The following is a 19,616-nucleotide window of genomic DNA, read 5'->3' on the forward strand; positions in this document are numbered from 1 at the left end:
ATAAATTATGTTTTGTTATGATTGAGGCACATACTGAGTTACTATAATCCCATAGTAACAGGTAAACAAAAAAGTATATAGGGCAAAAATGATATACTAAAATGGTTTAAAAGCACTTTGTAGGTAGAGGTTTTTTTAAAGTTCAGGACATGAGATGATGAACATGTTTATGTACTTCATAAATTTGCAATAAAAAAAAGAAGAGGGGTACTGATGAAAATCAGGGTATTATTCCCCCTTAAAGTAAAACAACTTGATTTTGTGATATAATACACATTGTATGGCAAATGATTAAAAAATGATATTTTTGATATGTAACAGTCCTTGAAGTAAACTAATGATAATGTGCTTAAAGTGTATGTAGCTGGGATGAAAAGCCGACGACGATAAATTGAAAATTTTGCCCTTTGGCATTTTTTGTTTTGTTTTATCAATGCAAATCTTAATAGTTTGGGACATTGGGGTCATAAAAAATATCCTCAGTTGAAAATATTGTATAAAAAATATTTCTTCAGCTGCAATAAATGCGCCATCTGGTTCAAGATTAATTTGGTCACGCACATGACAGGCTCGTTGAACAAGTACCAATCAGCTTTATACTTCAATAGAGGTGAGGTAGATGCCTGCTGTCAATCAAGGCTGGATAAGACAAGATTATATTTATAGAACGCTTAACTATATACCCATCATAATTCAAGCAACATTTATATTACGTCATTAATTAATATGCACGTTTTTTTAATCTAAACGGTATTTTACATAGAATGAGAGGCCATGGTTAAATCACATGTAACACGTAATGAAATATATTTGCATAACACAGTGACACTCTTGGTTTGGAGTATGCTGTAAACATTTCTACGAACGGGGAATTCCGGCACTGGAATAAACTTTTTTCGGAATCGGAGTTTCAGCAGATTTAAAAAGCGGATTGAAATGGTAGGGCCTACCCTAAATGCGTTACAAACGATTTTAAAACTACCCCTTTTCATGAAAATCACCGTTTTTGCCCCCTTAACGCGTAACGCGCGTAACGTGCTCAACCAAGAAAAAAACACCCATTTTCACGCGTTTTTTGGTCAGGCATGCTTACAACATTATATTTGAGTGGCCCCCGGGAAAAAAGACCCGTTTACTTGATTTGTTTTTGTACGCGCGATGATATACAACTTCCCTCGACTTTACATCGGGACATTATCAACAAATAATCTGCAGTGGTCGTTTACTCATTATATAATGATATTTGTTTATTGTCTGAAGATAAGAAAGATATTAATTTTATCAAAAGTCACTACATAAGGATTACATAATCGGGCACATCAAATCTTGACATGAGTGTGACATAATAGACAACGTGCTCTACCCGATCGTCAAGTTATCATGGCTGGTGTAGCATTATTTTAGGTAAGAAATCAGACTTGATATACATGTATGACATGATCATAGGGCTATACATGAACGTAATAAATACGGGCCGGTATAATTTATCAAGTTATAGGCGTAGAAAGGCATCATCAGGCCCTTCGAAAGTATTTTTTCATTATTACTTTAGTAACCCCAGGCTTTGTACAATCTGACTCGTCAAAAAGCTTAAAGAAAATATTACAAGGTAGTATGCCATAAAATCGATAATATGTAACACAAATGATAATTATTGTGTATCGGTATAACATTACACGACAGCTATTCAATCGCGAATAATAAGATTAAGGCCTAGGGCTACTCGCCTACGTGTACATGTACGTGTACATGTACGTGTACATGTACGTGTACATGGCGTAATTTATATTAGGGCCACTACAGACTTTCAGTGAATGTAGAATATCCGATGTAACAAGTCTTCGTTAATCTATTCCCATTCTATTTCCAGTAAATGTTTAAGTTCTAAAGAATGTTTGATGATGTAAAATCGATAATATATTTCCACCAGACATTCTATAGTATGACTGCTATGAGGGGTATGGTTAAAATTATAGGGCCAATGTGATCTCAAAACCAGTGCCCCGAGACGAAGTTGAGGGGCATAGTCATGGTTTTGAGATCACCTTGGCCCTATAAATTTAATATGCCCCGAATATAAAACAGTCAATAGTTGTTTTATATAGCGAATAAAATAGTTTACGTCATCAAACATTCTTTAGAACTTAAACATTACTGGAAATAGAATGGGAATAGATTAACGAAGACTTATTACATCGAATATTCTACATTCACTAAAAGTCTGCAGCGGCCCTAATACAAATGTACTAATGTATATAGAATGAGAATAAATAAAATGTTACATTATACTATTCTACGTCGAATACGCATAGTCTGCAGCGACCCTTATACATAATGTCGTGTGTATTGATTTCCGGGATTTCCGTGATATCAATATATTAATCAATAACCTTGGATTATTGAACCAGAGAAGTGTCATTCTATCATGGTCAACACACATAATCTGTGGGATCTCACTTCCTTGGTATGGAAATCAAGTTCATGGACGTTCAATATCTAATGACCTCAAGAAGAAGACCTTGGCCCACTTTTGCTATAGTACAGACGCGGGGTATTTAACTCGAGCAAAGTGCCAGTCGTGGCAAGCTCGTGATGAAAGTCGAGGTTGTGCCCGTCTAGACAGGAGTTGGGGCAGCTTATCACAGCCTGAACTCGACTGATTTACCTTTGAAAAAAGTCAGAGGGAGGTAAATCGCTAACTCGATCGGTCTGATCGAGATAGCTCTAGTTGAGTTAAACATCACATTTGTTTTATTGAGTACCATTGAGGCGTAGTGACATTGACCTATTTTGATGTGCTACCTAGGTAACGAAACAGCCAAGATGGTGCAATCCTATCCTTATATGAATTGATTTATCAAAACGAACATTATTACACCTCATTTGCCAAAAATCGGAGCATTTTGATATTTTTGACTCCCATAGAGCCAAAAGCGTTTTCTGTTATAACTCAAGAACGTCCTAGATAGGTCAAACTATACATTTACTGAACCCTTGTGACTGGTGGAATACATAGGAATGGTTTAACATAATTTGAGGAAGTTTGAAATTTGACCCCGTGTAAAGTTCGATGACCTTTTCCTGCCAAAACCTACTCCGGTTCAATTGCTATTGCAGGCATTTGTACGTGTTGTGTAGCCCATGATGTCAACTACCTATAGTAAAAGTGAAGCTTTGCGCCCCCCCACTTGGTACCGTCCAAACTCCGGGCTCACACATCAATTTTATCCAAAATCGCGAAAATGACATGCCTTTTATCATGCAGTTTTCGAGCGGCATTCACGGCAAGGTGGGCTGGTACAGGACAATTTTTTTGAATAAACTTATTGTTTTTAGTGCCGTTATCCAGACAAGAAAAATAAAAATTGGTTCAGAAATCGTGATGCAAAAGCGAAAAATAGCGCGCCGTTATAGATCACAGGTTGTGTCTGTTAAGAAAGGGGTAGGGAGGAGGAGAGTAAGGGCATTGGAAGGGACCAGGGAGGTGTAGTGGCGGTAGCCAAGGTGGAGGGACAGCCCCCACTGGAACATCTTGTCCTCATACTTGACCCTCCCCTGTTGGCAGCCGTGATATTTTACGTTTTGAGGCCTTTCTTGCCCATTTTTGTCAATAATCTTGAGATGTGATCAATAACCCACTTGACCAAACAAAAGGGAGAAAGTTTGAAGGGATGCAGTCGCTTACACATGCCCTTCGTTTGACCGCCCATTGTTACGCATGTTCCGAGCTTAAAAACACGAAAAGACGAAAACGAAATTCAATCGAATAATATGAAGTTGCCGTAGAAGTTAAAGTAAATTTTCAAACTTCATTTCACAAACTCTCTATTATTGTGAATGGATCCATGAACCCAGGTCCAGAATAGTTTGGTATTAAGAGAAAAGTTAGGAGCAGGTTTGACCGGGAGTTAAACGTCGTGTCAGTTTGTGTAAATTTGCTCTCACATTCCTGTTTTCATTTTAAGGAGAGAAAAGATGTCATGGAATCCTGCAAGGACAGCGGATGGAGTTGGGTCGTCCTCTTTGGTGTATTTATAACAAGTTCGCTGAGTTTTGGGTTCCTACGATGTACTGGAGTGTTCTACGTAGATTGGCAGGAAGATTTTGAAGCCAGTGCTCAGGCAGTTGGCTGGAGTAGTGCTGTTTCCATAGGTGGATATGGCATTTCAGGTAAAGAAAAAAAAATAAAGGAATGACAACATAGCAATATGAATTTTAAAAAATGTGATGCGATCAAGCAAAATTAGTCGGAACTCGGCAATAATAAATTTTCAGTTTCTTATAGGATAGTAAAAAGCATTAACAAAGCGGGATATTGCAGAAAACCCCATCAAAATTGAACACCTAGTTCCAAAGATATGAGCAATTAAAGGGGTACTACACCCTCGATAAATTTATGTATATTTTGCATTTTCTCACAAACTAAAAACACAGTGGTAACAAAAGTTATGTATATTATAGGGGTAAGGAGTCCAGTTACTACACTCAAATTACAGTAACTCAAGACAAGCGCTACATTATTTATGATTAAAAAAAATAGGTACCGCTAGAATGTACCTCATTTCCTATCATATATACTGAACCGCTTGTCTTGAGTCACTGAAATTTCAGTGTAGTAATTGATTTCCTTGCCCCAATAATATACATAACTTTTACCAGTGTGTTATTATTTTTTGAGAAAAATGCAAAAATAGTCACAAATTTACCACAGGGGTGTAGTACCCCCTTAAAGAGTTTCCAAAACAAGAGGAAACAAAAGGAAATATTTACTTTGTTTGGCTATATCTCAAAATCAATATTTCCGAGTTCCGACTGATTTTGCTTGATCGCATCACAAATGATGAAAGCATAGCGAGTAGAACATCGTATTTGAACGTTTCCTTAAGGGAAGGGGTATGAACGTTTGGACAGTATTTATTGTGGGATATTAGAACACATCAGACATATCGAATTGCATTCTGAATACGAAGAATGGCCTTCTGATATCAAATAATTTACATTTTTTGAAATTCGTAATGTAATGCACATTTTATGGCAAATCATTAAAAATTGATATTTTTGATATTTAACAGTACTCGAAGTAAACTTTATAAATCTGATGATTTCAACCTAAAGTGTATGTAGGTGGGATGAAAGCCGACGATCAATTGAAAATTTTGACCTTTCGTATTGAAGATATGGATTTTTTCCCAAAACACCAAAAAAATTAGGTCTTTTTGGGAAAAAATCCATATCTTCAATATGAAAGGTCAACATTTTCAATTGATCGTCGGCTTTTCCTCCCAGCTACTTTAAGACTATATCATTAAATTTATAAAATTTACTTCGAGGACTGTTATATCTCCAAAATGTGAAAAATATCAAATGTTAATAATTTGTCATAAAATTTGTATTATATCGTGAATTTCATAAAATGAAAATTATTTGATATCAGAAAGACATTCTTCGTATTCAGAATGCAATTCGATAGGTCTGATGTGCTTTCATGTCCCACAAAAAAATGCTGTCGAAACGCTCAAAACGCTCATTCCAGTTCCCTTAAATAGATTCATCAGGTTTGTTGGTAAACATTATAAATGATTTCATTTGAACAAAACCAAAATGTAACTCACTATTGACGACTTCGCCTATCATGATCGGTAGGCATCATCAGAATGATGGTTGTAGATCCTTACTTCCGGTTGAACGTATCTCGGCCGACCAACCGTACTCGACAATCTCGCAAGCAATCAGGGAGTGAAAAGTCTAAGTCCGCCATTGCGGACCATGCAGTTCCGCAAAACCATGTCATCAACTGGGACAATGCTTTTGTGCAAAGAGTGAGATGCAAATACAAGAAGAATCAAAGAATCCATTTGGATCAGGAGAAGAGGCCCGAACGTCATGAACAGAGACGAGGGGGCCCCCACTTTCTTAGTCACGTGTATGATCCTCTCCTGGCTGATAAAACACCCTCGTCGGCCGGGCTACGTCCAACCGGAAGTAAGGATCTACAACCATCATGCTGATGATGCCTACCGACCATGATAGGCGAAACCATCAATAGTGAGTTACATTTTGGTTTTGTTCAAATGAAATCATTTATAATGTTTCCTTAACATGTTTTAACACCATGATATCAAAATGGTGCCCAAATATCCGTGCCAAAAACAAAATCGCTTGCCTGACATAAATATTCCCCCTCTTTTGGCCTGCCAAACATATAAATTTGTAAGCGCTCTTTATAAAACTCATTAAATTTACTACCGTATGACAAAACAGGCGAATATAGTAACCCTTTGCACAAGATTTACAATTTAAAGAGAATTGACCATTGCTCATTCTAGTGACTCTAGTATATGGACAATATAACTGTGCTTTTTCATTTCATGACATAAAATTTGAAAAATATTGTAAGTAACACTTGAGGTTTTGACTTTTAAAACCTACATTTTGGTCAAAAAATTTGCTTGGGTAGGTAATTTTCAACAGATTTTCAACATTCGCCTTGCTATAACATTGAATTGCGTTATCTGTTGACCTAGTGACTGAAAGTGTTTTTAGGGGAAGTGTTAGCTTTCGTTTGATATCAAATTGTTTTTGATTGGATGAAGGAACACTTGAGAGTTCGACAAAACCAATCAAAGAGGCCCATTTTCAGCTAGAAGCTCCACAGCTCTTACATTGCACTCAATCATGTAGTGTAATCAAAGACTGTAGACATTGACCGTTTGTTGTTCTCTGCTTGTGCGCATCATGGTTTATAAGAGAATCGTTTTTGTATAGAAGCCTTTCCATATGAGTGCTTTACCCCCTTTTGGCCTGCCAACAAATCTTTGCCCCCTATAAACCACCCGGGGTGCACATAATTATTTCACCACCCCTAAACATTGCTACAAGTTGGACACCACGATAATTATTACTGGTGTTGGTCTAAAAAGCAAAGTAGATTTAATTATACTAAGTAACTAAATTGGTCAAAATATTACCAATTTTAGGTCAGATGCTTTAACTAAACCATTTTAATCAGTGTTTTGAGGGTGTATTAAAGCCATAACATGTGATTTCCATAGGCAATATAATTCCCGCTATTTAAACGTGAGTTTTCACTGATCACCTTTTAATTTCAAGCCAAACTAATGGGGTAAAACGGAGAAAATTGCCATTTCATTCCAGCGCCTGCAATGCGTGTATTATAATGATATGTATTACATTGTTTAATTACAGGCCTGGTATCCAGTGTAATTAGTCCATACGTATGCTGTCGATGGCAAGCATTTTTCGGTGGATTATTTGCGTCTATTTCTCTCACTTGTTCCATTTGGATCACCAGCATTATTCATCTTTATATCATCATGGCCGTTATGGGTACGTATTAATACATAGGCTATATTTGTATTTGTGACAAAGTATGGGAGTGTTCATAAATACTTTGGTGAGGTGGGAAAATATGGGGAATCAAAAAAATAAATTTAGGGTCCTAAAAAGGGGGGTGGGGGTGGGGGGGGGGGTAATCAAACAAATTCAGTCCGAGTGGGATCAACAAACATTTGAGAGTAAAATGTACGACAAGGCATGCACATTCCAAATTTTCGTGAATGTTAAGTATTCAATTGAATACATGAATACAAAAGCCACCTAAATCCATAGGAAGTGATTTTGAGAGAAAAACCTGTGTATCATTTTAATTCCTTCAGTTAGATTTACCTGGTCTATATGGTAAGTTTTACGTGCAAATGAGTGGATTAACCTGTATTAGGTATGACGATTAGCATTTCAGGGACTTCGTGGGGTTCATTTTAAATTTTGGACTTTTTTTTAATCATATACAAAGACAACAATGTTAGAATGAGATTACCACTAGTATGATAATACAAAATAAAGCACACAGGTATGTATAATGTTGATAAGCATTCTGCCATGTAATATAAACCACACACTTTCCTTTATTAAACCCATTTTTTGTTCAAAAGTCACTCTCTAGCAATGAATGTGTTACAAGTGGACTTTTATACATAATGGATTTCAATCAATGTGTTACAAGACTCAAATCATGGAATTGGGTGATTCTTTCATACATGCTATTTTTCACATGCTTAATAGACACAGAGAATGAATTTGAGTTGTTCTTTCATACATATGACAGGCCTATGTATAGCAACAATTTCCCATGCTTAACTCAATTTGGCCAAAGTATGGACTTAGGTGGCTTTTGTATTCATATATTCAATTGTGTACTCTCAAGCTTCAAATCAACAAAATTTGCGTACTTTACAATTTGGGTGTAACACTATGACTACAAGAAGTAATAACGCCAAACTGTAATTTTTAGCTAATGAGTTGATAACATATACGGTATATTTTGGTTTTTTAGGACATGAAGGGGATCAAAAAAATTTCGACCATAAAAATGGGGGATAAAAGAATCCATGATGTCCGAGGTTCCAAATTTTCCAACCTCCACCAATGTATTTATGAACAATCCCTAATGCTATGTCAAAGGTGAGTGGTCCGATCGATAGCCGCGAAGGCACATATTCCTTTCATTATTTTTTGTTATTGTGGTATGTACCTTAAACATATAATGAGGGAAATTACGGGGTAATAACTTCAAATATTTAAATCAGTGACAAGCAGATAAGCCGCATAACGTTTTATTTTATGCTCTTCACTTCAGGGCTGGGCACTGGTTTCGCATTCACCAACAGCATTGTAGTACTAGGCTACTACTTCGACAAGAAACTCGCTCTAGCAACCGGAATAGGAGTAACAGGTGCCGGCGTAGGATTATTCATCTTCGCTCCTTTGATAAGGTACTTAAGTGATGAATATTCATGGCGAGGCGCTATGTTGATTTGCGGAGGCATGCTGGGAAATACCTGCGCGTCTACCTCTTTGTATCGAATGAGCCTATCTGAAGTGATTAGCATGGCAGGAATACGGCCGGTTGTTAAAGACATTACCTTAAAAACAAGAAAGGAAAGTTCTGAAAATGAAAAAAATATCGACTTTGAAAATGGAATCATCAATTTTAATAGTTTGCCTTCTGGGAGTTCGAACCCGAGAACATCTGTAGCCAAGAATGTGAGGAGGCATTCAAAAGCATTTGTAAAATCCTACACGAACGTTTTATCCATTCGTTTTGTAATGATATGCATTGTATCGTCCATGCTGTACGGTTTTGGGTACTATACATCACTGATGTACTTTGTTTCAAACGCCATAAATCTTGGAATACCAAAAACATACGCGGCTGTTCTCCTGTCTATCTTTGCAATGTGTGGGATAATAGGACGTCTTGGATATGCCCCAATTGTTGACAAAAAGATCATGTCGCCGTTCCATTTGCAAAGTTTACTCTTAGGCATAGCAGGTCTGTCCTGTTTACTTGGGTCTCTCGCTAAGTCATATGTAGTATTGGCAATTTTCGCCGCAGTTCTTGGATTTACCCAATCCACCAATTACGTATTGGCCACTTTGCTATTAAGAGAGGTGGTTGGAGTTAACTATTTTAAGAAGATGTTTGGAATTGCAACGTTATTGATGGACGGTACTGGATTAATTACTCTACCTCTTATGGGTAAGTACGGGCTATTATCATGATTATGTGTACCCGGGGTGGTAAACTCTGAAAATGGTGTGCCAAAAACGCGTTCCCTCTTTGGCCGTGCCAAAAGTGTTTGCCGCTGCCCGTTTGACGTGACAAAATATTGCTCCCCTTTTCACATACCAGATTTAGGGAAGCCAAATTTAGAACCATAAATTGTCTAACCCTGTGATGCGATGGTATCGAGCAGGACTTGCATGTATACTTGAACATTTCCCTAACATTCATTTCCACTGATAACCTGCCAAACTGGTTGCCCCTTGCCCTTTACCCTTTTAACACATTTCAATGTAGTACATGTACAAACTCGTCGTTGGGCCGACCAATGACACATAGGAGGTTGTCGAACATATGCTTGTCTTCTGATTGATATCGAAGAGTATATATTTTCCTAAATTCGTAGAAAAGCATATTCAATTTCTCTAATCTCACATGTTCAAACTGACGAAAATCGTTCTTTTCGGTGGTGTAAGGAAATAATCTTTGCAATATGTGATCTTAAATAATCACACAGTCGTATATATTAACCCTAACACCCAACTACTACTTTTTTGCTAAGAAACGACAAAGGAGAAAAGATGAAGAAAGAAGTCACTTGGCACCCGCGGGATTCGAACCTTAGATCCCCCACATGCCAAGCACACGATCACTGACCGGTAACGCTGCCCTGGGCAGCGATTCCGTGAGCATATAGCACTTAGGGTGATTGCGTCATCGCAGACTCTGGGACTCACGCATGCGCTGTGGTTTTCATCGTAGTATTTTGTGGTATTTATGGGTGTTAGGGTTAACATAGGCTTCAATCTAGGAAAATTCATGTAATATAACCCTAACACCCAACCCTGCTTTTTGCTATCGGAAGTTAAAGAAGAAACGAAAAAATAGAGAAGATGAAGAAAGAAGTCACTTGGCACCCCTGGGATTCGAACCTTAGACCACCCCACATGCAATACACACGATCACCGACCAGTAGCCACACATCGTGGTATTTTGTGGTATTTATGAGTGTTAGGGGTAAATGTCAGAGTTTGTCTTTCTTAGATTCTCCCAAGGTTTTTTAAAATAATTATGTTTATTCTAAAACAAATGTCAAAATCAGACTTCTGTTTTCTGGTTGAGCAAATCACCTAGTTATCGCAAAACGTATTTTGATTTGATTTGAATTCATCGGGATTAACAACCAAGGATAACCCAGGAAAGCCTATCTGAACACTGGACAGTACAATTTGGGAACACCCCCTCCGAAGAACCGAGTACTATCATGACTCATATACCCAATTCTAGATGAACCCTAGTCAATTATCTTAACCACCGGAAATTGAACCCTGGACCTCTTGCACAAAGGTAAGTACTCTAACCATTACGCCACGCCACGTAGCGGTCTTTGTTTTATTGGATGCATTTTTCATCAGATCGCTTTTATTCACTATACTTTATTTCTTTGAATTTGGTCCTATAGAACTATCGGTGCCCGGTTGTGTACCGATGAATCTTAACGTCACTCCCTGGAGACGTAATAAATTGTATCAAGCATAATAATTATCTGTTGCATAGTGTTATTGTTTTCCATTTAAATAAAAAACGATTGCACTGTATAAATGTTCAGGGTACGATAAAAAGTGACATCGGTACCTCTTCGGGCACCGATAGCGCTATAGGACCAAAACGGACGTTTTGCCTTAATAACGCCGAATATTTTCTCATTTTCCCATTTTTAGGTTATGCTTATGATGTAACTGGAGACTACCGAGTGTCATTTTACACTGCTGGTAGTGCAATGTTGTTAAACAGTATTATCACCGTGATGGATCATGTTTGGGTGGAGCTTGATAGACGAAGACAAAGACCAGTCTTATCATTCCTGTAGATATGGCACGATTGAGGGAAAAATATTGACATCATTCTTTTTTTTTTTTTTTTTTAAAGAATTGCATCTTTGTTTGAAAAGAAATGGTAGAGCCTATCGTAATAATAGGTCGTATTCAAATAGTAAGTGGACTAGACATAAATTTTAATACCCTTGTTAAGTCCTTGAAAAGGCGGTATAATGTACGGTAAAGCACGGTGGCCTAACGGTTAGGGCGCGAGCTTCATAATCGAACGGTTGTGGGTTCAATCGATCCCCACCACGGCCAGTGTGTTGCGTCCTTGAGCAAGATAGCTTAATTACTTATTGCTTCAGACCACCCAGGTGTAAAATTGGGAGCTGCTGGGGTAATTACAATCTGAGAGTACCTGCGCATCAGTTGCGGACTTGGTGAATCGGAAATGATTCAGATATATCCTAATGGCGGCGGAATATTGTTGGAAGTGTGCTGATGCTTAGGCGAAGCGCACGTTAAATCACCAACATTTATTTATTTATTTTATAATGCCGCATGTCTCAATGGACACAACCAATGCGGCAAGCCGCATGACAGAATAAAACCAGCAATATTGTAATAAAATTAATATTGTCAAAATGATTCTGATGAGTTGTGGACAAACTTTCAAAGAACTTCTACCAATTACCAAATGGTGCTGTTATTCATTAAGTTTATGATAAAAATTGAGTGCGTTGTACAGAGGCAAAGAACAATAAAATATAGTATTTAAAACAAGTCTCCACATGATATATAAATTACATTACTGACCATCCAGGATTTAACCTAGGCCCTTCGGATTACCGGACTGATGCTCTACCAACTGAGCTATTGAGGCAAATGGAGAACAACAGTGATGTTATTACCTATAGCCCTTCAGTTCTATACATAATTTCCCTTTATTTCCCTGCCAGCAATAAAATAGATTGAAGAAATTCATTTTAATATTGGTAAAACCTCGGCGGAAACCTTGCAGATAATTTTGATGATGTGATACCTGATTCATATTTACCTGTATATTCTAGTGGTCTGTTTGCTTTTTATCATAGTATTGTTGAGTTTGTTTGGATATATAACATTATCTCTAAAGAAAGAAACTGGTTAGAGCAGCACGGTGGCCGAGCGGAACGGGCTCCGACTCATAATCGGAAGGTTGCGGGTTCGAGCCCCGGCGACGCCATCGTGTTGTACCCCTGAGTAAGGCACTTTATCTCTTAAGGCACTTTATCTTTATATTCCTCTCCTCCCAGGTGTATAAATGGGTACCGGCATTCTTAAATGCTGGGCAGTTGTAATTTAATTTAATTATTTAGCTTTGTTTACAAGCTGAAATTATTTCATGAGATGGGAAACCCCCTTGTACTTGCAAGAGTTGGTGTGTTAAGTCATTTTGGGATTTTCCCCAAATTACTGTAAACAAAGTCAGATCTATGTTTGGAACTTGGAAATCCCCAGGTCAGTGTATTGCACCATTAATAGGAAATCCCCTCAGGAAGTGATGTCATGGGATTCCCCTCAGGAAGTGATGTAATGTGAAAGGTTAATGTGTATAAGTAATCTTGGGAAATCCCAACATTGCATCATCTGTTGTGAAGATGTGAATGAAGTAATTGTCTATTAATAGATGATGATTTTTTTGCATGAGTAAATGTATAAAATGTGAGAGCTTTAATTGGCTCCTTTACAGAATGTCATGGGAGATTGTAAAACTCCACATGTGCTTCAAAAAAGAAGTACATTTTAACCAGTTTACATAGCCAATAATTGAGCTATTTCAATACAGCAACGAAGGAGATTTATGAGTACGCGAATGTGCTCCTCCTCACCAAAGGATTATTTAAAGTTCTTCTGTCGACTTGCTGGAGTCTGGTATTTTAAAACAACACATCTGTCAAATACAGTGGAGCAGTGTCGTAAGAAGCCTGTTTCCTGGAGAAAGAGTGATTGTGTGAAAGAAACACCATTTTTGGAGAAAGCAGCGCAAGGAAATACATTTTTGGAGTAGTTAAAATAATTATTGTGATTATTTTTGTATATGCATTTGTTGTCATATATTGTATTGTACCAATCATATTTTACTTTCAATTAAAGACTTATATTTTGTCAGCTTAATCAAACAGTGTATTTGTGTTGTGCATTCGTATGAGTTCGGGTAAAAGGTGATTTTGGCCTAGTCAAGTACGACTCGTAACACAGGTAACAGATTCGCTGTGGAGGCGGTGTAGTGATCCCCTCTATAGCAACATTACATGGAGGAGTCTGGCCCAATTGCCAATGAAAGAGAGATGGGCACTCCGATCACTGTTTATACAGGATAGTCTCCGTTACTGGTTACTTTTAGATGGGATAACTGCTAACAAATTGTACAAACATTCGATTCTCACCGGAGTTTTGAAAATAATGTAAATATCATGCTTGAACTCAATGGAATATTATTGTAAAAGCAACAAATAAATATTATCCTCGACGACCTATCGCTCTGTAAAATTTGCTCCTGAGTCACTAAGACTGTCAATTACTGTGATGAAATTAGTTAAACATGTGATTTCATGTTGCTTTGATTTAATAATGACTTCGCGGAATTTTGCATTTACTCGGCTCCCAAAAATAACCACTGAGTCCTTAATAATGTGATGTTACAATTGATCTAGTTATTGCTGTAACTAGTACTCTATTTTGATACACCCTCTAGATCATGTATTCAATTATTTAATTACAGGCCTGGTATCCAGTGTAATCAGTCCGTATGTAAGCTGTCGATGGCAAGCATTTTTCGGTGGATTAGTTATTTCTCTCACTTGGTAATAGTAGGGATGCCCACTCTCAATACAGTTTCCACTAGAACGATTTTTCATTTACTGTGTGCGTGCTCTCACACACGTATTGTCTATGGAGAAACTGATCGATACAAGAAATCCCAGGCCTGTTAAATGGCGTACATACTTGTTTTGATCCAAATGTAGGCCTATATCAGGGTGTTTCAAGAAATTCCTGATTCCACCAGAAAACATTAACCAAACTTTTTCCTGTTTGGTCAGTAAATAGAGAGGACCTTCCTGCATGAAGAGATCAACTTTTTTAATGAAAATTTAATGAGATGAGAACTACAACAGGTTGAAGTGACACCATTCCGTGCATCAGGTGTTCAAACGCAATTATCTCCGAATTTGGAGTGAATCAGACAAGCAAACTTACATACTCATAAAATTTAACTATTTATGAAGACAAAATGTGTAGGATGTTAAGAAATTTAAGAATGTTTAAGCCTACCGCGGCCCATCTCAAATCATGCACTTCCCCGTGCACTTCTCACTACCATGTCCATTTCATAGGGAGTATAAAAACCGGGGACCATCATGTCTTCCATGCACACACAGTATTGCTCAATGTAGTAAAGATAACCTTTGAGTTGGAGCAAATTTCTCAAAATTGGTAGTGATTAATGTTACCAAACTTATGCCATGATGAAATATAATAATTTTGAAGATAAAATGTGCTGACCTTAAAAGATTGAACAATGTTTAAGACTACCGCTTTTCATTTGAAATAATGCACTTATTGTTCATCTCCTCTATGGAGATATTTTCCATGGCGGCCATCTATGATCATGCTTGAGGTTTCACCAAACAAACCATGGGTTTTGAGGTCTTATATTTTTTTTTTTTGTCAACAAAATCGATAAAATTTTCAGGATGATCTTATTTTCATGTTGTTATAAGCAAATATAATGTTCCAGATCAGATAGTTAATAAATACATTAAGAAAAAGTACCTTAAAGTTGCACTTTCTGTTAGTATTCCTTTTTGGACTTTAACTTTTTAACATGTTCTAGCAGCCCTATATAAAACCGTGACACTCGAAAGGCCATATCTCTGGAATGAAACGTCCGATTAAGATTATTTAAACGCCAAAATGTTTCTTTCATCAATTCCCATCCAATAAGTTAGGTCTGAATCAATTTAAAAGTACTTCAATTTTAGTGGACATGCCTAGTAATAGACCAGTATTCAATTGTGTAATTCCAGGCCTGGTATCCAGTATAATCAGTCCGTACGTAAGCTGTCGATGGCAAGCATTTTTCGGTGGATTAGTTTCGTCTATTTCACTCATTTGTTCCCCATGGATCACAAATATTTTTAATCTTTATATCATCATGGCGTGTAATTCCAGGCCTGGTATCCAGTATAATCAGTCCGTACGTAAGCTGTCGATGGCAAGCATTTTTCGGTGGATTAGTTTCGTCTATTTCACTCATTTGTTCCCCATGGATCACAAATATTTTTCATCTTTATATCATCATGGCGTTATGGGTAAGTATTATGTAACATGGGCTATTGGAAGAGCAGATAGATCTAGAATCCAAGCTTTGGAACAGTGGTGCTGGAGGAAAATGTTGAGAATTTCTTGGAAAGAACACAAAAGAAATGAATTTGTCAGAAGCCAGATAGGAGATCACACCTCATTATACCAGAAGATTGACCAGAACAAACTTCAATATTTTGGCCATGTTTCTAGAAGAAACGGAGATTGATTGGAGAAGATCATTGTTCAAGGTCATGTTGAAGGACATCGCAGAAGATGTAGACAGAAGACACGTTGGTCAGATGGAATCAAAGAGTGTACAAGACTATCTCTTACTGCAGCCTATCGTCTTGCACAAGACCGAAATAGCTGGAATGACATCATCAAAAGGGTCACAACGGGTCATGACTCATATAGGACGACGACGACTATGTACTATGACTATTATTTTACTTTATTTATTTAATAATTTAAATACTATTTCTGTAAATTTCAAAAGATATTTCTCATAGTTTCGAGGTATATAACCCTGCACTATTGCATTCATTTCATTTTCCATTTACGGTACTTAATGTTTTCGTTAAGAATCCGTGCGATTCATCACCAACAGAATCATCTTCCATCGGCTGTGGAGCAGGCGACCACAATATTTCTCCATGCACAGGGATCATTGACAAGTGCGGCTATATGTTATGCTTGAATCATATGGCTACATCATACCATAGAACACGTTGAATGTGGTTTCAACAACTCTTCCTATACTTTTGTACAGGAGCCAACCGTTGTTAATCCGTGATGAACCCACACTTTTACAGTAAGCGTCATACGCGAACGCCAGCGCACATCCATGTTACGCGTGAGCGCGTAAAATTCGTCATGTCTGGAATCTCAGTGTGCGTATCACGCTTACAAGTTGAATTCAGCATTTTGGAAGTATCGGATACCGGTAAAGATTGCCGTTTTATTCAGTTTTATTGCTGATATCAACAGAAATCACCCATCTTTTTGTAAGGCTGACTGTCAATGTTTAACTGACATGAAATACTCATGTGAATTATACGATCTTAAGCTTGTTTTCGTTGTTGAAAGGGATTCAATCATGTTTCACCGTTGTTCATCGCCGATTAACAACTCGCGTCCGGCGCGTCTGCGTGGTAAACCACGCAGACGACGCGGTCGCATCGTTGTTAATCGGGTGATGAACAACGGTGAAACATGATTGAATCCCTAATTATAGTATAGGGTCTGCATGGATTACTTGCGTCTATTTCTCTCACTTGTTCCCCATGAATCACACATATTATCCATCTTGATATCATCATGGCCGTTATGGGTAAGTCCGTAGTAATATATTCCTCTTATTTTACTTAAATTTGTGTCATATTTTATATACTAATCATTTAAGATACGTGATGCGCGTGATCCAATCATATCCGAATATCTTATCCGTGGTCATGGTAAGAAAAACAGACCAGAAAACGACCCGTGTCTTCCATTTCTGGAGCTACTTTGCTCAAACGTATTTGCCGGCTGGTCCAACATTGTGTTACGTAACACCGTGCTCACAACCAGGAAAAATTTCGGTCGAACAAAAAAGGTCACGAAGTTGCCGTCGTTGTACTGAGACACCGGAGGGGGTCACTCGACTGGGGATGTGGGGACATCAGTGAAACTAGGGGTCTTTCGGTGAGAGCCTAGACACCGAAAAAGTGGGGTCTTTCAGTGAGAAGGCCCCAGAAAGGGAGTCTTAGTCGTTTCGTGAGACTGGGGAAAATCTGACCAAATAAAGGTTCATTCAGTGAGACTGGGAAAAATTTTGGGTCAATATATTCAATAAATTTGATACAAAATTTGTAATTTTTTTCAACAAATTTCAAAAATTTGAACAATTTTCAAACAATTTGAACAATTTTCACAAATTTTCACAAATTTCACGAAAAATAGTACAAAAATGGGGTAATTCAGAGAAAGATTATCAGAAATTTGTCCAAAATTTTTGAAAAAAGGAGTCTTTTGGTGACAGGAAAACAAAAAAGGGTCATTGGGCTAGTATAGCGAGAGGGGTCATTGGGTGAGAGGGAGTTCAAGCATAGGTATTTGAGGAAATCATTTCCTCAAATACCTAAGGTTCAAGTTGACAAATGGAGGTCAATGTGGCCGCACATCCCCGTCACCCATTTTAGTGAGTGCACCCCCCCCCCCGGGATTGAGAACATAGGCCTCAAGTTTGTCTACTATCTCGTGTATACCTTAGGGTTCATGAATCTTGGCTGCTTTTAGGCAAATATTTTTGCAAAATATTTTGTCAACACTTTTAAGTGTTGACAAAAATGTTTTGCCAAAATATTTGCCAATAAATATGAAAGAATGTTTTGCATTAAGTGTTAAAAAATGTTTTTATGAATATTTTTATAATGTTTTATACCCTTATATGACCCGACATTTAAAGGTTTTTTTTGGTAAAACGTTATGATTGTAGACGTTTACTTTACACCGAAACCTTACATATTATGACCCCGTTTAGACTAGGGAAAAGTCGTACTTCAACAACGACTTTTTTGAAGTCGAGTTCAGTCGAATTCAGGTCTAAACAGGTACAGTCGTTGTTCAAGTACGACCGAAGTCGAGTTCAAAAGTCGTTGTTCAACAATGCTCCCGAGGTTCATTAAGTCGAATTCAATTCGACTTTGTCGTGGTTGAAGTGCGACTTTTCCTGGTCTAAACAGTCAGTCGAATTGAATTCGACTTTTCATGCGTATGGCTGACCTGGCGAGGTGAATTCCTGGTCCGTCGATTTGTTGCTAAGCAACGGCACTGTGATATCGCTAAACAACAGCTGTTCTTGTGTATTTTTCGTACATGTGCAGCATACTGTAATGAGTGTACATCCAATTTTCACTCCAAACTCGAAGTAAATCCACAAAAATGGCTGATTTTATCGCGGTGTTAGTTCATCTGAAATAATCCTCAACTTTAATATAGGGTAAATGGGCCAAAGTATCATCTCGTAACTCGGATGCAAATGGGGCAAAGGGAGCAAATTGAGTTCATAAAGCAAGGTCATAAAAGTTTTCGCGGCCTGAATTCTGTGAGCCGCCCCGCGGATGAATTTTATATGAACTATGACGTCACAAGTTGAGCAGTGACGCGTTCTGCACATGCTCAGAATGAGGAAAATACGTGTTAAAAAATCAATATGGCGACGTACTCAAAACGTTTCTACCGGAAAGTTAACGCTGACTTTTATCTCAATTTTACTACTTTGCATGTAGATTTTTTGGTTTAAAAAGTATACAGGCATTTAAAATAGAATAGGCCTATAATGAATTATAATATTAGGTTTGATAATATAAAAAAATACTGGATGACAGAGGGCGTAAATAGTCGTAATCGAATTCAACAGAGTCGAATTCGTTCGGGCGCACCCACTAAAAACCACAAACACGAATTAATTTATGCTAATCCTCTGTCTTAATCGAATTCGATGTCGAATTTGAATTCGACTTTTCACTAGTCTAAACGGGGTCATAATCAATAAATAATCTGCAATGGTGGTATTGTCATTTGTTTATTTTCTGAGGAAGTGGACGATATCAATTTTTTATCAGATGACGTGACTAAGGATTGCATAATCGGGCTTATCAAATCTTGACATAAATGTTCAATATACTTGAACGTTCAGCCCCGATAGTCATGTTTGATATCATGGATACTGCAGTATTATCTTAGTTAAGGGGGTACTACACCCCTGGCCAATTTTGTGCCTATTTTTGCATTTTTCTCACAAATTATAGCGCATTGGTGACAAATAAGATACATGTATGTATATATTATAGGAGCAAGGACTACAATTACTACACTGAAAA

At 37.5% G+C, this 19,616-nt stretch overlaps 1 protein-coding gene and 1 long non-coding RNA gene across 2 annotated transcripts; both read left to right on the plus strand.

The window, feature by feature from the left end:
- Positions 1-1,175: 1,175 nt before the first annotated feature.
- LOC140167766 (monocarboxylate transporter 12-like) lies at positions 1,176-9,243 on the plus strand (the record flags this gene model as incomplete). Its single annotated transcript, XM_072191056.1, has 4 exons — positions 1,176-1,404; positions 3,966-4,170; positions 7,207-7,347; positions 8,657-9,243. Coding segments are annotated over exons 2-4 (918 nt in total), but the record flags the coding sequence as incomplete, so codon positions are not given.
- A 10-nt stretch (positions 9,244-9,253) lies between these two features.
- On the plus strand, positions 9,254-11,493 carry LOC140168522 (uncharacterized). The gene is made up of 2 exons (XR_011861220.1): positions 9,254-9,559; positions 11,305-11,493. It is a non-coding gene; the product is annotated as an uncharacterized lncRNA (long non-coding RNA).
- Positions 11,494-19,616: the final 8,123 nt, after the last annotated feature.

This window comes from Amphiura filiformis, chromosome 13 (genome assembly GCF_039555335.1).
Source record: "Amphiura filiformis chromosome 13, Afil_fr2py, whole genome shotgun sequence".
NCBI classification, from domain to species: Eukaryota; Metazoa; Echinodermata; class Ophiuroidea; order Amphilepidida; family Amphiuridae; genus Amphiura; species Amphiura filiformis.